We start from the raw sequence: 23529 nt of genomic DNA, 5'->3' as shown, positions 1-23529 counted from the left end.
CATATACATATACATATATATATATATATATATATATATATCTTCTGGGCAGAATCACAAGTTTCCCACATAGTTGTGAATCTTCTGCTATCATGTGTAACAGCTTTTTATCATTAAATTATCATTTGAATCCTGAGGTGGTTCTACTAGATTTAAGGACTTAGTAGCACATCTAAGAATAGAATTGTGCGGGGCCTAGGGTATGGTTGCATTAGATGGTGTGGAACAGTTGGAGTAGGTGTGTCACTGTGGCTTTAAGATCCTTATGCTAGCTGCCATGTGGCTCTGGCTTTAGAGTCTAGAATGAAAAGGACTCCAGGCAAAATTGGCAAATTTACAATATCTATTTGTTCCCTGTAGTCCTATTTCAGGCATCTCATGTATTTGTAATTTGGTATTAGTGTTTGGGTTTTTTATTTGCTAAGTAACTGTTTTAAAAAGGAGGAATTTTAAACTTCTCTGTTACTTTTTAAAAAAATGAAATAAAATCAGAGAATGATAAAAAAAAAAAAAAAAAAAAAAAAAAGAAAAGGACTCCAGGGACAGCTGAAGCTGGTTAGAACTTAGTGATCATCAAGAAGAGCCAGCATCGCTGAGGTGAAATCTCCTGGGAAGTGTTTTCTCAGAGCACAGAGAAGCTGTGCTCCAGAGATAGTCAAGGTTGTACCTCATGCTGCAGCTGGACTTGGTAATGTGTAAGAGTCACCCAGGTGGTACTGGTTTTGAAGACATGAAGGGGTCATGAAAAGCAGCTGAGACTTGGCACAGTGAGAGGCCAAGGAAGGCCATTGGTGAAGGTGCAGCCTCAGTGACAAATGATGGCCCAGGACTGAAGGGGTCATGCAAAGGAGTTGAAGCTGGGCACCATGAAGAGAGCCTGTGAGTGTCTATGGTGAAGCCTAGACGCAGCAGAAAACCCCAGTGTATTGGAGATGCCAGTACCCTGGATCTCACCAAGAGCAGCAGCAGCAGCAGTGGAGTGGATCAACCTGAGCTTACAGTGCTACAGAGGGCAGAGCTGGAGAAGTGATACCAGCCCCTTGGAGGAGCCCAGAAGATCATGTGTGGATCCCAGACACTGAAACAAGATGCTGTAGCATTGAAGCTGCCTTGGAGATCCGAGATGTTTGAGATGACAGAGCTTGGGCTATTTGCTGAGGAAAGCTGCTAACAGGAAGTGGAAACCACCTGGAGAAAGCAGTTTGTTGCAGTCAACAAAGATGAAAAAGAACTTGGAGATCTGAACACTGCTCTGACATCAGAAATGGAGATGAGGAGTCTGGAGTTTGCATAGCTGTATTCCTTTCTTGCTTTGGGGAGTACAGTTAAGTGATTGGATGAATTTCAAAAGAACCTTTGAACTTTGAACTTTTAACACTGTTGAGACTACTTCAGACCATGGGGACTTTTGAAGTTGAACTAAATGTATTTTGTATTTTGCTATGTTTAGGCATGAACCCCATAGACTCATATGTTTAAACTATGGGGGATAGGGAGTGGAATGTGATGGTTTGTATATGCTTGTCCCAGGGAGTGGCACTATTAGAGGATGTAGCCCTTTTGGAGTAGGTGTAGCCTTTGGATTAGGTGTGTTACTATGGCTTTAAGACCCTCATGCTAGATGTCTGGAAGTCAGAACTCTGCTAGAAGCCTTCAGATGAAGATGTAGAACTCTCAGCTCCTCCTCAGCCATTGCCTGCCTGGATGCTGCCATGTTCTTGCCTTGATGATAATGGACTGAACCTCTGAACCTGTAAGTCACCCCAATTAAATGTTGTCCTTTAAAATACTTGCATTGGTCGTGGTTTCTGATCATAGCAGTAAAACACTAAGACAAGAGTTAATGTTCTTTATTTTAATTCATATACAATCAAACATAAGGACCTGCATTCAGTCCTCGATTCCTACATAAACAGTGGTTGTACTGGTGTACCTTGGGGGGACGGAAACACAAAGATCCCTGCCTAGCCTACTAGGTGAGACTCAAGTCTGTAAGGGATCCTCAAAAATGAAATAAGTAACAAATGATGGGTGGTATCACACAAACTATGCAGGGTGTTGTCATCTGCCATCCAGAAACACATATACACATGTGAACACACATATGTTCATTCAGACTGAAATATACACATATACATGTATATAAAAATTTAAAATAAAAACACCCAACAAAGGAGCAATTTACATGGGAATTTAAAAGCCAACACTGCACCTGTTAGGAAAACATCAAATCAAGCTCCAGCCAATAAGAGCAGTGTTTACTTAAGACTTCTCTTCCTCCTTACCTGCTGCTAAAATGGGGTAGGAGAAGGAGGAGCTTACTCAACCAGAGTGAAAGCCATGAGAGAGAGAGATAATAAGACTCTAGGTTATTTAAATACTGCTAGTCTCCTACCACAATTCGTATTGGCATAAATTAAAAGAAGACAATTTGCTGAAGAAGTCTAAAATGATTAAACTTGTTTTATTGACCAAACACTAATTTAGTGCCACTGTGTGTCTGACGTTCTTTTCACTCCTTGGTACATTACAGTAAATGAATCAAAGGTCCTTTTACTGAAGCAGTTTAAACTGCAATAGGTACAGACAGAGAGAAAGATAAAGGGACACACAGAAAATAAGAACTGAAGTATATGCTAGGTTGTGATGAGTGAAACACAGTAACAGCCCAAAGATCATTAGAATGGGAAAGAAGAGAACACAAAATGTGCCAGGCCTAAAATGTACAGGAGCAGTGAACTTACAAAGTGCAGGATCCAGGACTTAGAAATAGGTGGGTACTCATCTTGATCATCAAACAGACTATTTCTGGACTTTTGCTAGGCCATGCACTGTGTCCAATGGGAAGAACAGAAAGAAATGGGGTAGCTGGAGAATACAGGACAGGAATAATGATGATTCCCAAGACTTCAGCATGTTCTGTCTTGAAAAGAAAGAACCCAATCCTGTAAAGGGGGCTATGAGAAGGAAATGGAAAGTTCTGGATTTAAGCAGCCTCTCCAGTGCTTAATTCAATGCAAGTCATACCACTACTTGGATTGTTCCAGGGGCAAAAGGGAACTCCGAGGAAGATATTCCAGATTATATAAAGAAGGTAAAAGAGAAGAAAGGGAGCTACATGGCCAGTGTGGATCAAGGCTCCAGTGAAAGACTACAGGAAGCCAATGGGAACAGCACATCAGATGCACACAAGACTGAGGAGGCTTGGTCCATCTTGATAATATTTTAGAGCAAGTGCATCTGTGAGACATTATAGGTATGAGCCTCACATCCCCTCGCAGGGATGATAAATCTAGCACAGCTTGGATTATTTACTTATAAGAGATGATGAGAACAGAGACCGTGAAGACTTTTCTTTAAAGCTTTGTAAACTCTATAGTGACTGAAATGACTGCCAAAGCTTGTCCACATGTAAAGGACCAAAACAGGCATATCTACAACCTGTGCCACAACTCTGCCCTACTGTCCAACAGAACAGAGGAAAAAACACAAAGTGCAAAGTCAAATAGAAGTCCTGTCCTAGAATTCAGTGACAATGTGACCTTCAGGGCCATGGCTTTAGCATGTCAGAATCTAAACTAAATCACTATCATGAGGACCAGGCAGGTAACTAGGTCCCAGCAGGCTCTCCCTGTACTTCATGCTGCTACATGTCCACACTTACACGAGTGCTGACATGTAAATATTGTCAGCACGCTGAACTGACACAACCGCAGTTTTCCTCACTACTGGTTTCAGAACCATTATTAAATCTACTAAAGTGTGTCAAACTAACACAAATAATTGGCCCACTGCAAATCTCATATTTATTTTTATATAAACACATAATATTGAAAATGAAATAAAACGTGGAAAATTAAAAGTTATTAATGATATAAAAAATAACTTCAAAACATGGAAACATCAAAGCTCGAAAGACTGATGTGCTTCATTTAAGAGCAAACACAATTATTCCATTGGCTGTCTCAGCTCTCCTGGGTTGAATCCTAAGTCTCTGGGAGCATAGTGCCAAACTGTCCCACTGTGACCTGTGAGACCCGTAAAATAATTGGTTCTCTAATTGAAAAAGAAAAGAAGATTAAAGAAGGAAGGGAAGCTTGGCTTCAGGAAGGAGCCTCAGGCAGTCTGCAGACAGCAGAGAAAGCCAGGATAGAACAAAGAGGCAACTATTAAAATTAATTGCAGATTTTGTGTGAAATATTGGCTATTGGATTGGATTGGATAATTTGATAAATGTAATTTCTCTCAATGATGACTTTTTTCAATTAAAATAAACTTTCAAATGCATTTAAATTATTCATTGAAATATATAACTATGATATATTATTGTTATGAAATTATATATTCCAATCCACTTGTAGGTGGTTGTTAAGTGTGAATAATGTTTACTCCATGAAAACATCCTTCTCTCTCCAATTCTCTATCATAAAAACATAAATACGATTCAAATAAAAGTAAACTAAGAAACATCTTGGGTCAAGAATAATAATATATAGTTTGAAATGTAATTACTTTTTGAAAGATATTTACTTTATAGCCAATGTAATTTATTATCCAAAAGTTAATAATGTAAAAAAGATCTTTATTTTTATAAATTAAAAGTATCTCTGAACTTTAAACTAAGGTGACAGTAACAATTTGGTTTGAAGTCAATGGTTCTCAACCTTCCTAAGGCTATATCTCTTTAATACAGATCGTCATGTTGTGGTGACCCCCAACAACAAAATTATTTTATTGCTACTTCAGAACTGTAAGTTTTCTACTGCTATGAATCATGATGTAAATTTCTGATATTCAGGATATCTGACATGTGACCCCTGTAAAACGGACATCTGACCCCCAAAGGGGTTGCAGAACACAAATTGAAAACTGATATTTTAAATGAGAATGGCAGTGTAGATTTTTAATAGTACTCCTATAGAATGAAAAATGTAAAGTAAAATATAAATACAGAATTTAATAATACCCACCAAAACAGGAATATAGATATATTATAAACAAGAAGACTTATAATACATATGATACCTACTGTACAGTAACTGAATATCATATAGATGAATAAATGTGGTGGAAACAATCTTTTCTGGAACTTATAGTTTTCCCTAGAAATACAGAAAGAAATCTATTGTGGTAAGAAAAACATTAGAGTTAATGTGGCTAATAATCGCTCTACAAATACTCAGTGAGCAGAGGAAATGGTTAAAGAGTTGAGTCACGGTGTCCCAGGTCCCTGAATGGCAAACACTATAATGGGAATGAATCCAAGATGAGGGTCCAAGGGACTGACACAATGATCACTAAGCACTAAGCCAGGAGCTCTGTCGGATCCTGTGACTCTATAGTCTAGCACTGCCCCACTCCCAGAACTCCTTTCCAAAGAATCATTCTACAATGATTGAATATGTTACAAAAAAGGGAAAAATTAGGATATAGATAGTGTAAAAGAATCTGGGATAGGAAAAGTAACATGGAGCATGGGGTGAGCTGATTTAAGCACATGATTCCTTTAAGAGAGCCTTTTCATAGACAAGATCAGAACCAGAGTCAGGACAGGAAGATATAATGGGAGCCCTAAAGCTACCAGCTTTGGAAAATGGAGAACTTGCCAAGGAATATGGGTGGCCTTTGAAAGCTGGAAAACCTGAGGAAGCAGAAGTAACAGGTAAGTATGTGCGTTAGGTACACAGCAATGTGTGAGTTTTAGGCAGTAGCTACATCCATGGAGATTAGTGAGCAATGGAATAGAAAAGACATCAATGGCCCTTTGCGAGCAAAATGATGCCTCCTGCCTCTGCTTGCTAACCGCACTCTGCCTGAACTATGAACAAAGTAAAGCAAAGGCCAACACGAGACTGTCACCGGGAGAAGAACATCGAGAGTGCGCAGTAACAGACTGCTGGTTTCAGTTGTTCTCTGCCAGCAAGTTTCCTCTTCGGTTGCCAAAAAAAAGTTCATATACATGAGAACAGCAAGGGAAATGCCAAGAGCCTTCGAATCCCATGTTTAGGGCTATTAAATATATCCTAAGATGAACACTTGCTAGTTGAAGATATTCGAAATCCTTAAAGTGGCAAGCTCTTGGCCAAGTAGAAATACAGACACATATCTGCAGCTAAGCTACAAACCAACATTTCCTTCTCCTTGTCCTTAATTTGTTACCGATTTTGAAAATCGACATCAAGTAACACTACAGATTATAAGATAAGCCTGGTACAACTGCAAGTCAGCAACACTTTAACAACGCTCATCAACTCATTTCTATTCCCTTAAACCACAACGGCTCAGGAAGAGTGAGCAGTGGTGTTTTCTGCTCCTGCAGCATTGTACTCTCTGAGCCTGCTGCCTTCAGCACTCAGAGACTACAAAATTAACAGTTATCACATTTCCTGCAAACGCTGGGGAAAGTTAGCCATAAGCTCTACTTGGCACTCATGGTCGCCTATCAACTGAGGGCTGCCTCCGCTTTGTGCATCCTAACTCCTTAATTGCATTAAGCCATCCATACCAGGCTCCATCACCTTTGAAACTGTAAGTGCCTGTCAAAAATAATTATTTGAATGAGAAAATGTGCTTTTTATTTTTCAAAATCACTCTGAAGCTGTTAACATTCTAAACTAAACCATAACAAGAAAAGCCCCATTTGAAAAAATATAGCTTTTGCAACACTATAAAATTCCTCAAGCCTTAAATCCACAACTGACACATACACAGAAAGAAAAGAAGGTCCAGGGGAAAAAATGTACCTTTACATTACTTCCTGATCCAACAAATTCCTCCCTCAAGAAACTTAGTAAAGCACAATACAAGTCCCAGAAACTGAGAGGGACATGGCCAGAACAATCTTTCTTTTAGAAAGCTAACAAGGCAGAGCACTGTGACATTTTCCTAAGTGGCTGTTAGACAGGGCATTCATAAGGCACCTCTGTGATACAGAAAGCACCACTGGAAGGGGACCAGAGTCCAACACAGATTGTTTTGTCACAGCTAGCACTGGCACGAAACCTAAACCAGCAACCAAACCGAGTAGAGTGCCCACGAGTAAGCCCACACATACAGAAGCAACAACTTTCTAACAAAAATGCTAAGAGCATGTTCAGGAGAAAGAGCAGGTTGTTTGCATAAACAACACTGAAAAGATTGAGCTCCCAAGAATCTGAGAAGAAGGGAACAGCCCTCTATCTTGCAAGTTATGTGAAAATCAATTCCAAAAAGATTAAAGACTTAAATAAAAAGACCTGAAATGATGAAATTGCAAAGGAAACCAGAAATGCTTCCAAACCCTGGAAAGGGGAAAGGTTTTGTTTTGGTTTTGTTTTACCCAGGACCCTGAAGAATAGGAAACACAAGCAAAAAATATATTACATGGAATTGCATCAACTTCAAACGCTTCTACACAGAAAAGAAAACAATTATCGCAGAATAAGAAACAATCACCAAAGAAAACAGCCTGAAAAAACAAGAAAACACCAGCAAATAGCAGGCCCTGTTGAGGAAAAGAAGGTAATAGCTACAATACATAGGAAAAATCCAAATTCAAAGGCAAACTAGATCATTCAATTAAAGTGAGAGGCAAATATTCTTGAATAGATGTTTCTTTAAATAATGCATGCAGGTACCCTGTTATAAGAAGAAAGTTAGCACTGTTAGTAGAGAAGGACAAACAAAACCTGTGCCAGTGAAAACAGACATTTATCAAGAAGACAAGAGATGACAAATGGTGAGCGGCATGTGACTTACTACAGCCTTATAGATAATACTGTGGAAGGTACAGAAAACATGAAAGCTCAAATGATCCTGCGTTCTCCCTGATATCAGTACACCCAGAGGAAATGAAATCAGGATGTTGAAAAAGCATATGCATGCCTGAGTGTATGAAAATACTAGTCACAAGAGCTAACAAATGAAACCCACTGGAGTACCCATTCGTCAGGTAATAAATGAACTATACACATACACAGATATTTAACCACAAGAATGAAGTTCTGTCATATGCAGCAATGTGAACAGAACTAGAAACCATATGTTAAATGAGACGATCCAGGCACACAAAGAAAGTATCACATAATGCCACTCATGAAAAGAATCAAACAGGATTACCAAAAAAAGTCAAAAACACAGTGATGGCTCCCAGAAGATGGGAAGAGTAAGGGGCAGGGGACAGATACTGATTACCAGGTTACAGTTAGATGGAAGCAAACAGACCTGGGGGTCTGATTGCAGGTAGGCTGAAGACAGGTAACAGATATGGCTGTATATTTCAAAGGAACTTTGACTGTATTCTCCACCAAAAAAGAAAGAAAGAAAGAAAGAGAGAGAGAGAGAGAGAGAGAGAGAGAGAGAGAAAGAAAGACTGTTCGAAGATACAAGTAGGTTTATCTCAATTTAAAAATCATGCAATAAGAATATATATCAAAACACTATGTGATATCCCATAAATATGAACAACATGGGTGTCTTAAAATGCTAAACAAGGTTTATATTTAACTTGATAAAAAGAAAATATGAACCTTCAGAGAAAAGATAGTTTTACTTCTTCAGTGACAAAAAGTAACATATTATAGAAGAGTCAGAGATGATAAACAAAACTTTACCAGTGGAAATGAAGCCAACAGTGTCAAAAGTAAGTTCTTTTTTGAGCAACACAATGAGCTGGCCACTGCAAAAGTTGCTTTACAATATGCATGCTATCATCCTCACAATAACCGCAGAAGACAGGTATTATGTCCCCCACTTGATAGAGGAAAACACTATAGCTGTAAAAGCCAGGGTTATGCACTTAGAGGGTGGACTCCAGAGCCCCTGTGTCTCCTGTCCACACCACAGCATGGTGGTTGGTATTTACAGCTCAAATACTTACAGATGTGAATAGAGGTGCCAAATGATGAAAGATGGTCTTAATAAAAAATGGCAAGTTTTAAAGCCTTTAATATAAATCGTGGGATGAGGGTGAACCGCTGTGGGGCAGTGGTAAGGTGGCAGGAGATGAGAGGGAAATTATTTTAAATCAAAGAAGAACACTTTAAATAAAACATAATAGGATTTCTTTTAATCAGAGAAGCGGCATGGCAGAGCTGAGAAAGTCATGGCCTCACACTCAGATCTGTATTCCGTTCAGCCCCTGCTTCTTTCAGATGAACTTCTCTTCAAAGCATAACTTTTGTCTATATAAAATGTAGATAACATGCCTTGTTTCTTGCCCAGAATTGTTTTGGAGAAGAAATAAGTGTCAACTAGTAAACAAGTGAGTGCTTCAAAAACAAATCAACAGTATTGTAGTACTTTTCTAATGAAGGAATTCCATGTTTTGCATAAATTTCCTGTGTACTTTTACTAATGCATGCAGTAAGTAGCAAGATTCAGGACTAGAGAGGGGGGAGCCTGGCCCAGAGGGACATGCCTATAGTCTCCACTACTCAACAGGTTGAACCACACAGATCTCTTGAGCCCATAAGTTCAAAGACAACTGAAGAATAAAGCCAGATTCCAGCTCAAAAAGGGGATGTCCTCTTTAAAGATTCAAATTGGATGGAATATTTGAGGACGAAAAAACATGTATTGGTCTCTAAGTTATTAAAAAAAAATCCAAACACATTTCAGTAACCAATTATCAACCCACACCTCAAACGCTGTCCGGATGTTCACTAAGACACAATCAGGAAGACCCAAGGAAAGGGCTTCAGCCTGTCCTGCCAAAGACCCAGCTGGCAGTAAGGCAAGTGAAACCCTTGCCAGCCTAGAGCTGCAAGACTCCTACACATGAGAGCAGCTAAGCGGTGAGGGCTGGTGCAAGCCTCAGCTGCAGGGCTCGACGGGCTGTTGAAGTACTGTATGTACTGTAACCCAGTACCCCGGCCCACTCAGGAGGGGTAGGAGCCCGGTGTTATATCACGCTATGCATAAATTACCACGGAAAAGTGAACCAAAGAACCACAGTGTGCCTCGACTTAAGCTTCTGTAAATGGTTCTGTAGAGATAACTTTTCATGTATGTCAAGACAAATGGTTCAATACCATCAAAAGATCAGTAAATTTGGGGTCAGCAGAAGTAGCCTAAGCAATTATCATTAAATATTTGTACTAAGGAATATAATTTTCAGTAGACATTGGAATGCAAAAAGAAAAAACAATTAAACCCTTATTTAAAAAAAAAAAAACAGTAATAAGCACGTGTGGCATCAACAGAAATGCACAGTTCAGATTTTCCTTTAGAAATTTGTTCTAGTCAATGGCAAAAGGCACATAGGAAGATCCAGATAGATGGCCCCTTAGAACCCTGCTTGGGTCCTGAGTGCAGGCCAAACACTTCAGGCATGCCCATGCAGGTGACTAAACATGACAGAGTTAAGTACTGGCATTTGCACACCTCAAACAAGCACTCAGCTGGGTGAGAGCTGCATCCCAATGCACGGTTCTCTTGTGTACTCCTAGTTTACCTCTAGCCAATCTCTACCCCTTTAAAAAGGAAAATTAGAAACAAAACACAACTGTGATCTGTCTTTTGAACTCCTATCTTTTGTCTCTCTTCCCAAGAGAAAGCAAATAAAAACATACAACTATTTATTACATATTAAATAAAAAATGCCATTAAGTAATCATCTAGATAGAGGGTTTAAAAAACCTACCCTTAATTTTCAAAGACTGAGAGTGTAAGTAAAAGGTTATAGTGTTTAGAATAATTCCAATATATAATAAAAGCATACTGTATAAATGTGATATATGCTCCCAAATGAAGTATATATATATAATGGAAGGAAAACCTAAATTTTGAGAAGAGGTTAGAGAAAACACTGGTGTGATTTTTTTTTCCTAGTGGCTCTGAGCTAATCTCTCCAGGAATAAGGTACATGTAACTTTGAAATCTCATAAGAATGAGCGATGCACCTAGACTAGAGAGAACTGAGGTGGCAAAGGTTTCTAGTCTTGCTTCCCAATTGATACGCAAAAATATATGAGGCCTATAAAACAAAGAAAATATATAAGGCATAAAGATCAGAAGCCCAAATAACTTAGCCTCCAGAGAAAAGGGAGTTGGGCTTATATAAACACCTGAATCACAAGCTGACTTGTACTTAAGACTATAAAAATATATACATTAACCGAATGCAGAAAGTCTGTTCTTTTAGAAAAGAATTTAATATCCTATTTGATATCAAATGCCTAAGTAGTGTGTACCTTGCAAGAAGGGCCACACATTAGCCTGCGCATACTATGTCACAACTCCACATGCTCCACAGTGGAACAGAGATACTCATTAAGACCAGGAAGTTCGGCCTGATCTAAGCTAGTCAATGCAGTACTAGGATGGTGGGAAGCGCACTTGGGAGAAGAACTATGGACAGCAATTCTAAATGGGGATCCAGGCTTATAAAATAAGAGGCAGACGAGGCAAAGATTAATTTGCTCAAAAGGGAAAGAATGTGCAAATCAATTAGAGTGCAAATGGTTAAGTGTCTCATTTCATTAATAAACTAAGAAATTAGGCAGAGAATACATAAAACCAAAAAAAAAAAAAAAAACAAAAGAAAAAGGTGTGAGATAAGATCTACCAACACACTAGTAACAATGTTTACAATTTAATACATAGAATGCCAAGAAACATGAGTCAGAAGGAGCATCCCCACCACTAGACAGAGGATTCCAGTCATCCTGTGCCCTGATATGATACTTACTGCAGTGAAAGAAGGAAAAGAGGACAGGACAAAGGCAACAGGGACACAACAGCAAGTGTGCATGCATGTGCACATGTAAACACACACACACACACACACACACACACACACACACACACACACACACACACACACACGCACCCTTCCTGTTTACAGCATCTCCACAAAATCATATTTCTAGTCACAATGACCTATAAAACCTCTATCACTGTACCAAACACACTGTACATAAAATGAAACCAAGGCAAAGTGTTAACTCGAAAGGTGTCTGTAGTTCCATATCACTGGTGCCTTCATTTTAGTCTATTTCTATGAAGACTGCATTTTCATTCATTTTTTTCTTTTCTTTTCTTTTCTTTTCTTCTCTCTGTCTCTCTCTGTCTCTCTCTGTGTCTCTGTCTCTCTCTCTCTCTCTCTCTGTCTGTCTCTGTGTGTGTGTGTGTGTGTGTGTGTGTGTGTGTGTGTTTGACAGAAAGAGATTCATGAGCAAGCACAAGGCACTACTGGTGTGGACAACATCTAAGGACAACTTTGGACATCAGTTTTCTCTTTCCCATGGATACACAGGTCAGATGCTTTACACAGCAGGTAGCCTATTGGTTGAACCATCTAACTGGCCTGTATTATAAGACATTTTACGAATAAATTCCAAAACCTTCTGCAACCCAATAGAGGGTTCACTGTAAGTGATAATGATGTGGTAGTCTCTAGCAGTGAAACAAGCCCTTCACTACCTATTTCATAATTTCCACAAGGCTTCAGATCTTGTGAGATTCAGTGAAGGACATGACTAATACACCCTAGAGAAATATATAAGTCTCAACTTACTTTTCTGTAATCGTCCCAATTAGTACTCTTCAAGTGTCATTTTCTGTTTAAGTAGGATGCATCCGTTTGGGAATTACCCCTTTATTGGCATATATTCCCAAGAACCAGACTTTGCTGTTATAAATGAGACCATTCAATGTAAGGTGGGATTTTCTGGTAGTTTGGGACATTTGATGCACTTTCATATACAACAAAAGAAGTATGTTTTAAATAGAGAATGGCATCTTGATCACAGCCAAGTGGTCACGGACCACTGTGATGATCCACAGCTTGTCACTTGTTATCCAACCCTAGCACTTTGTCCACTCAGCTATGACAACAGAGAGCTAAGCTTGACTTGTTCTTAAGTACAAAATCCATGAACTATTTCCATATGCCATGACCATTCAGTTGAAAAATTGTTTATAAACCAGTTTATTAGCCATATCTGGAAAATATGACGCACCTGTTACAAAAAGTGATTACCTCAAAATGCTAACAAATGTGAAAACAGATTTTCATAATAAATCAGTCCAAATGAATTACACTATTCATATACTTCCAGAAAGCCCTTTCATCCCTATTAAGTTAACAGTTTGTGAATAATGAAAGTAATTAATATTAATTTTAGTTGACAAATGTAACACCAATAACCTGTTAGGATACTTTAATCCATTTCCCAACAGCCTGCAAAAAAATTAACAGATGCTTCCAATCTTGTACAAGAGAGAGAGTGATTAGCATTGCTTTGATGATACCAAATGTTCAAAATATGAATATTGTGATTAAATTTGATATATATAAACAGTGCTTTATATAACCTTGTTAAGTATTAACAGAAGCTAAAAACTATAAACTACATCAGAGCTTCTGAAGTCAAGATGAGTACGTTTTGTTCCAGTCTTCATTTATATGTTTCAACTGGGAAGCTGAGTAAATTTCCTAAAACTTACTAAGACTGTAAAAACAACAGGAGTAACAGAAGAGGGTCCTCTTATTAAGTTCACTTTTCCCAATGTTCAAGAGAAAGCTGAACATGCAAAATACAGCAGCATTTGTAGGTTTGAATAAGAACTGTCCAATAGAGAGGGACAGTTAAACAGATATATAGGAAAAGAAGAAAAAGAAAATACTTGGAATTTTTCCATATATATCTGCAAAAAAAAGGCTTAACGTATGTATACTTTCAAAGGTATGACAAACGCAATTTCTCACTACAACAGTGAAATGAATGGGAATAGAAAGAACTAATTTAAGAAGAAGATGATAACTGAAAATGCATAGAAACAATACACATATGTCAAACATATATAATATATGCATACACATATACATATATAACATATACATGCATGGCCAACAGGAGTTAAGAGATAAAATCCATATCCCATGTACCCTTACCAAGTACATGACTGACTATGGAAAGATGGTTCTGCATAAAGTAAAAAGTCCTTTATGATCACTGCAACAGTGATTATGCAGTAAAAATCAACCAGGATAGCATGAAGACTACCCAGCCGGGTGTGCTGGTACTGGTCTTAATTCCAAATCTCTGGAGCCAGAGGCTGGGGAACTTCTTTGAGTTTGAGAACAGACCAGTCCACACGGTAATTCTAAGCCAGATTTTACACACACACACACACACACACACACACGCACATATATACCTTTTAAGCATATACATACTATGTATTTCCCAAGCTTAGAAAACATGCAAGATTATTATCTCCACATTTAATATATATAATTATATATATAAATATATATATATGATAAAGGAGTTAAGAAAAAGACAGAATAGACAGAAAGGACAGGAATTAGCAAAGGGGGAAAGAGAGGAAAGACAGAAAGAAAAGAATCCAGCCTCGTGAGCACAGGAGCTGAATGGGGATCACAGGTTCCTCCCAACTTCACAGTATGTTGAGATCTACAAATCCCAACAACCTGAACCAGAAACTAAAGACTAAGCAAATACTGGCCAAATGATTTTCTTTGCCTCTTTTGTTCTTACTACGTATTTCCCAAGCTTAGAAAGCACACAAGATTATTATCTCCACAGTAAATGTTCAAGACTGAATTTCCATCCTTATTGAGTGAGAAGTACCAGAACTATCCACTGCAAAGATTCAACACAATAAAACGCAGACACACTTCTACAAACACTACACTCTTCACTAATGGAAGACTCTACTTCAAATGCAACCTGATGGCTAAAATAATCCAGAGCTGGCCCTCTCGCCACACCTACCCCACACAAACAGGAATCTCAGAGGATTGTGTAAGAGGATTGTGATCTGGACTAATGAATGATAAGGAGCACGATTTGATTTTGAATTCAGAAATGATAAATCATAACCAACTGTGGGATCATTGTACGCAAGCAAATGTGAGCAACAGCACAGACAGGCCAGCCAGATGACACGGAACAGCCTGCCCATGCCACAAACACATCTACACATGAGGTCTGCAGCATCCTTGTTCCTTTCATTTGGATCACTCCCAATAAACATCTAGACTTTCTCTCTAAACCTAACACAACGGCTACCCTTTTTCATTAAAATGCTTATGCACTAGAAATGGAAGAAAATTACCCATGGCTCATCATGCAATGCTCTAAAGGGATAATTCACTGAGATCAACGTCAAAGAAATAGTCATTCCACATAGCAGGTCTGATTGTCATTAGGAAATGCTGGTATTGCTCAGGATCACGACCCTGCCTTTCAAGTTCTTTTTATTCAGTATAAAAACTATCATCCACTGTCATAGGATTAAATACATAAACAGAAACCAAGCTGCAGGTAAGCTGAAGAAACATGCTGTAGACGCTGTCAGCTTTAGTTGAGTGAGAGATTTTACAGCAAAGAGTCAAAATTGGCAGAGGCGGACAGAAGTAAGTCTACTTAGAGAGGAATCCTTAGCTCACACCTTACTCTTTTCAACCAGTATTAGATTTAACAAATGAATTTCTCCCCCTTGCAACCATGAATCTCAAGGCTAAAGTTAAATGACTTAAGAATTTTTAAAGGTCCAATTATTTCATTTAGGGCTAACACTACAGCTAAATTAAAGACATGCTAACAAGTTTCCCTTTTGAGCTTCATTAATTAAGAAAGTAATCAGAGTAAGACGGGAGACAGAAGGGTAGCTCAGTACCGGCTTCACCTAAATAGCTTGGAGGTGCCACCATTTTTTCCTACTAGCAAGGCGAAGGGAAAACTAATCAATTCCAGATTGTGAAATCTGAAATTCTGAAGTGTTTTACATGTAAATACATATTTTAACTACACACATTTCCCTTGATTGCCTTAAGACTGAACTAATCTTATTCAAAGGAAATTTTGATTCACCATAATCAAAAGGTAAAATTAAGACCTGCTTACTTCACAAGTTTTCCTTGGGTGAGCTTATCAAAAATTCTCTGCTGCCTTTAAAGGCCACAATAAAGAATTTTCAATATTTTATTCAAGACAAATCCTGCACAGAAAAACCTAGTAATTCTACAATTACTATGTAGACAAAGTTTACAATTTACAATTTATTTCTTAAGGGTTTCTAATTTACGGTTATATTTTAGGAAGCATTTCAATGGATACAAAAGAATTTTTAAAGTTCAGACAATATTTGTAAATGGGTGTGATGATCAATTTGAATTCTATATATTAGGTATATCTAGCACTGTGCTTAGTAAACAGCATGTATTTAAGAAGTCAATTCCTCTCTAGACATACCAAAGCATAATGAGACTTCACCTCACATTGTCTCTGGAAATGCACAGCTTTGAGGAGAAAGCCGAAATGACCTCAATAGACCAGCTATGAAATGATGTTACATAGAAAACTCCTAAGTGCATATTCAGAATTTTTAATTTAAAATTGTTCATGTGATCACCTGTGTGAGGAGAACTGCTTTGAAACATTTCATTAGATCATTTACGTATGTGTAAGTAAGAGAAATGTGCAATACTGAGGGATTCTTGGTGTATTTTACACATAACTATTAAGAATCAATGTTAAAATATTTCTAAATAAAGTTAATAACCAAACTATGAAACTTACCTTTTTCTAGGCAACAAAATGTGTTCTCAAGTTTACAAAGCAAATCCCTATTTTCATACTTATTTTCGTTTACTTTTATCCAGAAACAGTTCTCAGACATTTCATTTGGTCCGATCTGCAATCAGAAGAGCAACTCATAAACAGGTGGACGCTACACCCATCCTGGCCCAATCATGGCACGCAGACCACTGTCCCTGAGCAGATGCTCACGAAGTCATCTCCCTAGGACATGTCCCCAATGTCTGCTCAGTGACAGGCAGATCCTGTATAATATTGATGTCTTATGAGGAGAAGAAAACAGTTTCCATGATCAAATGATTGTGGATTTGAAGCTACATGTATTAAAGATTAATTTGTTTCTTCATAGCTGTATTTTCAGTTATTAGTAGTGTTCATTTGCACTATGCATCCTGAAGGGAGTTAACATTCCACACCATCTCCCACATTTACATGACCAGGAGACTATCCTTCAGTGGTATTCAGAATATCTATGACATATGTACAAACTAAAAGCTCCCAAGAGGAGGGAACTATAAAAGTTAACATTTTGAATTTTTGAGAAACAATTCATAAGTATACAGTTAAAGGCAATAAAATTTACAAATCAGAAAATAGACTACAACAAAGTACTTGATTTCAACACTTCCAACAAAAAATAATGATCATACATAAAATATATAAACAAACATGATGTGTGTGTGTGTGTGTGCGCGCGCGCGCACACACACGCATGCATGCATGTACATGCCATATCATATATTGTCCTTAGAAGAGTTCCCATTGGAAACTATGTTTTAGTAAATCTAAATTGAAGTGTTAATCTAGGGAGAAGTATGTCTACTCCCACTAGTAAGCCTTACCTTTAACCAATTCAATCTTCTCATGCTGATTTCAGGTTTAAATTCTTTCTTTGGTTTCAACCCAAATGGCAGGTTTAATGGAATAGAGCTTTGCCCACCAAGAAATCCCAGGGGAGGTGGTGGTGGTACGGGGCCACCAAATGGCATTGCCATTCCCGGAAGAGGTGGAGGTGGTGGAGGTGGGGGCGGTGGGGGAGGCGGCACTCCTGCACCCAGTGCTGGTGGGGCAGGAGGAAAGGCTGAAGGGCCAGGTTCACCTTCTGCCGAAGTTTGCAAAGGAATTTTTGTACCAGGTGGCAAGGCACCAAACTGGAAAAGGAAAAAAGAAAAGGAAAAATACTAAGAATGTGTGCACAAATAATAAAACTACTTTTTTTTTCAAAAATAAGTTATTAAATTTAAAATGCCAGTACTTAGCAATTGCTTATAAACTTCTAAAAACATTTCTTCCAATTTGACCATATAACTATAACGCTCATTCTCAAGAAAATGTAATTTCCCCATTTTGAAGCAGTTGGTAGAAATGAGTCCGTGAGGCTAGAAGACTCAACAGTCAGCAGTCTCCAAATATCACTAACAGCTTTATGAGGAAGGAAGTCCACTCAGGGTGTGTGGACTGCATACAGCAGGGGAAACCATCTCTATACAGACAGTGTTATGTTTCACACACACATATATATAACATTATTACACTGTTATATTTTCTCGGAATACAAAAAGTTTAGTATATGTCTATGTTTCCTATTGAGTAAGATTTCACTTATGACAAGATTCATAGAAAATACATATATACATATATACATTCATACATATTACATACGTGTGTGTGTGTGTGTGTGTGTGTGTGTGTGTGTGTGTGTGTGATATTTCCAACATGAGTACCTTTGCTCCAGTCTTCTCTAGAGTATCCCAGTACATGTCAGAGGGAGGGAAGAGAATCTAAGCTCACGTCATTGATTCTCCCGGGGATACCTTTAGGAGATGTTCTTTTAATTTGTGTATGTGCCAAACTCAAATCCATATATAGAATATACTAGTATCAGGTTCCAATATCAGTTGTCCTGCTTACCCAGAACATTCGTTTGTCTTCTACTTGCTCTTTCAATCTGAACTAGTAGGTCCTTTGCTGGGACACACTGAGACACCTTGTCCTGCCCACTCTGTCATGTCCTAGTGTAACCCTATTCTCACAATCTCTCAGCCATGCTGTGACGCAACTACAGAAAGGACGATTGGACGATTGTCTCGCTGATGACACATGAGCTTTAGGAGGGATGTGACTATGTCCTGTGTATCACCCAAAGGCTATGACAGGTACACACAGTGACTGAAGAGACGAAATGGGCAAGTGAATAAAAAAACAAGGACAAAATAAAAAAGAGCCAAAATCAGGAGGTAAAAGAATATTGAACTTCTTAGGGAGTAAGGTTTTTGATTGTCAAATGTCACAGATAAACAATAAAACCAGGACCTGCAAAGGATCCATAGCGTCTACTGCCCATTTTGATTATTACATTCCCATGGGACATATAGAATGAAGAGAATGGATGGTAACTATGCAGAGGAGCTCTGGGCTAATTCTTATAGCAGGACAAGTATTTTGTAATTAAAATTACTAACAAACTAAGTTACATATATGTATATATAGATATATCCATACATATCAGCATATACAACATAGGTTACAGTGTTGGAAAGACGGGAAAGAAAATTTTAAAAAATGTCCTGGGTTGTTAGAGAATGACTGCGTAGGGCCATCTTATAGTACTAAAGCAAGGTTCTACTCCAATACCCATGAACAGAGATTGTCACTGTGTAAGATTTAAAATAATATAGGGGATTCCTTTATTTTATTTCAGTTTTACAGCATAAGTTTGCACCATTTTACAAAAAAAAAAAACTTGTTCAAAAAATCATATATATTTTAATCCTGAATTTTCAAGAAATCATTGAAGTGGAAATTTTTAAATAACATTCAGAAATTTTTATTAGCCAAAGACAGAAAAACAGGTCACAAATATTCAGCTATTTCCTTTAAGTCAATAAACTATAAAACTGACACACTTCTACACACACACAAGACCTGTTTCATTTGATATAAAAAGAGCCTTAGTTTAACCAGAACCATGGTACTTTGTACAAGAAAATAAAAAAGACAATGAGAATAGTATCATCTTCCTTTAAGTGTGACACTCAGTAGGACAGGCTGGCCTCAAACTCTCATCAACTCTCCTGCCTCAGGCTCTGAAACTCTTAAGATTATAAGCATGAAGTGCTATGTCTGACTAATAGTTCTCTTGTTTACAAGAGGTTTTACTTTTTAGCAAGAGACAGGATCTTATAGGGTATCTTCCAGAAGGTTCGTCACAAAGTTAGGATTACATATGCAAAAGAAAGCAGAAAGGCCAGTACCTTGGAAACAAAGCACTTGAGCCTAATTCCATCTAGCCACCAATTAGCATGAGAGAGCAATGTCAGACAACGACTGTCCTCAGGACAGCACGTGGAGATCTGTAGGAAGGAATGTGGCTGCGAATGTCCATGGAAGGAATGCAGATGATGTGTTTGCCAGCTCATGTCTTATGTGTACAGCGTGCAAGGGAGCTATCTGTTCATAATCCAGATTTTCTCCTTTTTGTCATGTTTAAATCTATTTACTTTTGGAAATTGAAAAATTATCAGAAAATGTTCTCATTCAGCTAGGGGTTATCTTTTATAGCAAGGAAAGCCATAGGCTGAACGTTTGAAAAAAATAAGTAGTTTGAGCAATAATTTCTTGCAGTAGGATAAAGATCAGTGATGGATGACAAATGTTAAGAGTAAAGGACTTTCTTAACCTTTCCGCTTAATTACTTAGGAAACATGTGACTTTAGTAGCACAACCCAAGTGAAGCATAAGGAAGCCAGTTAATTAGGTAAAGCCTGGACAGTCGTAAAAACACAAGGAGGAAAACTGTGACAAAGACCGTCTTCACCTTATAAACAGCAACCTAAAGAAACACGATAATATTGGAAACATACAGGAAAAAGTAAAGTTTATACATTTCGAGACTGTGAAGATCCAAGATGACCTTTGCTCCCCTGGTATGATTTCGAAATCAAATTCAATCGAGATGGTATTTTACCTGGGATTTAAAAGCTTGCAACTCTGCTTGAAGCTCATTAATCTTTGCCTCTTTTTTCTGCAATTGAGCCTGGGTTTCTTGGTGGTCAGTACACTCTTTTTCAAACTGAAAAGGAATAAAAGAGAGGGAAAGACAGAAATAAAACAGCATTATTCTTCTTATAAAAATATGGCTCTAATGATCTGTCAATAAAACACTTCTGAATCGGTTTCATAAAAGGAGTGGCATATTCCCGACAAGTCACCCACAAGCCTTTCTCTAAGTCTCTCCAGGTCCCTGAAAAATCATTTATTCAGAAGGGAAGAGACAAAACCTGAAGTGGAAGACCATGACCTTCTATTCCCAGCAGCGCTAACAGGCCCATAGTTATCTACAACCCTGGCATTTTTCTTAAAAGTCCGTAAATATCATGGCGACTTTGAATAAAGCTACAGAAAGCAAAGTATTGTATTGCCTTTGCTGCCACCCTCCACCTGCAAAACCTGACACTGGAAAGGTTTCCGAAGTCCATCAGTATGATTTAAAACTATTCCCTTTTCATAGTTTTAGTGGTTCGTAACTTCAATCTATAAACACATTAACTGTTTGGTTTGTTTTCCTTATAGCTTAACTCCTGTTATCTTACAGAGATTAATGATAAATTAGTTTTTCAAAGTCCCTGGTGCAATACCTTCTGGGAGGAAGGCAAATAATAAAATCTGGTGTTCCGATGAGTTTTCCAATTTATATAGCCACTCATCACAGGCTCCTATCTTGCATTCAAATAGTTTCACTTTGCCATCATCAAGACTCAAAACCTATCCTGAGGGAACTGAATTTAAATAGAGCATTGTCTCATAATCAAGAACAAGTATGTGGCACTTTTTCAAAGAAAAAAAAAACACAAAAAGATGCAAGTTCTTTGTGCCCCTAGACTGCATATTGTTCAGCACAACAGGGACCACAGTGGGATAGACCTCTGGCTGAGTTAGGGCTTCTATTGCTCGCGAAGATACTCCATGACAAAAATCCTCAATGCTGTGCATCATTGATGGAAGTCAGGACAGGAATTCGGGACATGATCCTGGGGCAGGAGCTGATGCAGAGGCCACAGAGGGAGCTGCTTAGTAGCTTGCTTCTCATAGCTTGCTTCTGCTCCTTCCTTCTGGAAACCAGGACCACCTGCCCAGGGATGGCACCACTCACCATGGGCTTGGACCCATCACAGTGATCACTAATTTCAAAAATGCCTTACAACAGGATTTCATGGAGGCATTTCCTCAACTGAAGCTCCTTCCTCTCTGATGATTCTTGTACAGGAATTTTCATCCAGTAACGTGGCTGTTCTCCAAGGATCATACCTGAATAGTTAGGTCTGTATGATGCTGCTGGCATGCAGACCTACCGCACACATCTAATACCTCTGGCTGGAACCAACATACCCTTAGTACAGTTTCATCCCAAACAATGAAGGCACAGTTAGTTTGTAAAAAGGATGTAGCTGTGTTAGAAAATGACATCTAATTAAAGGGCAGAAAAAATGAAAAATCAGAGAAAGGTTTGGCAAAATGAGTCAAAGATGGGACACCAAGCTCTCATGGGAGTAGAGAGGAAATAGGTGACATTCAAGAGAGTAGCACAGAGACAGGGAGAGATGAGGCGGGTTACCAGGACAGTTTTACAGAGACAGGTTGCAGGTGAAGACAGAAGGAGCCAGAAAATTAGAACAGATTTCCAGAGTTAGTTTGAGACCAAGCAGAGCAATTCAGTCAGAAGCTGAGACAAGCAAGCTTAAATCAGTCAGTTTGGAAAGGGGTTTGAGTCAGAACAGCTGAGTTGAACCAGCCAGCCTGAGTTCAGAAAGAACTGGAAAGAGTGAGTTTAGTTAGCCAGCCTCCGAGATGACAATTATATCTGGTGACTAAAGATACTCAAGTGTGGGTCAAGCTGACAGGCAAAGTTAGCTAATACAGCCTCTAAGCTTGACAAAGGCTGTAACCGCTATTTTGTTTACAGTGGAGTTCTTATTGTCCCTATAACATGGGAAGGTAATAAAGATTCTGAGATTTTAAAAAAAAGCACAGTTTCTGTTTTCACAACCTGAGTTACTCAGGTGAAATCATAACACGTTCGAATAATGAATGTTTTAATAATTATTATCGATGTTTCAATAAAATTTTAGAGCAGTCTAGGTTCCCAGGAACAGAGCGAGATGATGCAGAGCCACATGCGCCCCCATCTGCACAGCAGCTCAGCTCTGCAGTCTCTGAAGGACAAAAGCACCTTTTGGTTTCATAACCAAACGCCTTGAGTTAAAAAAGTTATTGTCATTTCTACCTTCTAAGCGAGAAAGATAAACTGCAGACTACAAATCTACATTTCATACCCAGTGTCACTGTAAGGATAACACAGAAAAGGGAGGGAGGGAGGGAGGGAGGAGGGAGGGGGAGGGAGGGGAAAGGAGGACTACAAGGCAGGCCAGTGAGTAGTGGACCTTGCTGCCAGGCCAGAGTTTGGTGTCTAGAGAGAAAGGACATCCAACAGCTGTCCTCTGACCCACACATGTGTGTCATGGCCCATAGGGACATGAAAAACTGAATGAAAATTTTTAAATGTTTTAAAACTGGCAAATAAAAAAGTATATTCTGAAAAGAATTAATTTGTAAAATAATAAAAAATAGAAATTGTGCAAATTCCCTTCACTTCTCCCAAAACACAAGCACGATGACCAGTATACTGTGAAGACTCCACCAAACACATCCTCTGTTAGAAAACTAACCAAAGAGGAAGGTGAGTGGATAGGGATGTAGAATTAGAGGAGAGACAGGAGTACAATTAAAATGCAGTGCATGAAGTTCAGAACCATTACTATTTATTTACAGTTTTTCAAGTTGAAAGTTTTAAAACAAAGTGCACGCTCAGCCTGGCCAAGCACGTTTTTTGTGTATTGTGCTAGTTTATTTTGGTCAACTTGACATGAACTAGAGTCTCCATGGAAGATAGAATGGAGAATTGCTGCTATCAGATGGACTT

The 23529-nt window shown here is 38.4% G+C and overlaps 1 protein-coding gene across 2 annotated transcripts in view; it reads right to left on the bottom strand.

Moving 5' to 3' along the window:
• The window catches only part of Diaph3 (diaphanous related formin 3), a 336634-nt gene that overhangs the window by 152268 nt on the left and 160837 nt on the right, over window positions 1-23529 (bottom strand). For both annotated transcript variants that reach the window (XM_032917289.1, XM_032917288.1), the window contains 3 exons: window positions 20518-20622; window positions 17393-17701; window positions 16533-16647 (listed from right to left, as the gene is read on the bottom strand). In XM_032917289.1, the coding sequence (XP_032773180.1) occupies window positions 16533-16647; window positions 17393-17701; window positions 20518-20622 (529 nt within the window). The remainder of the gene's footprint in view (window positions 1-16532; window positions 16648-17392; window positions 17702-20517; window positions 20623-23529) is intronic.

Source organism: Rattus rattus, chromosome 12 (genome assembly GCF_011064425.1).
Source record: "Rattus rattus isolate New Zealand chromosome 12, Rrattus_CSIRO_v1, whole genome shotgun sequence".
Lineage (NCBI taxonomy): Eukaryota > Metazoa > Chordata > Mammalia > Rodentia > Muridae > Rattus > Rattus rattus.
The sequence above is the reverse complement of the archived record's forward strand: the minus strand, read 5'-3'. Positions and strand labels throughout refer to the sequence as shown.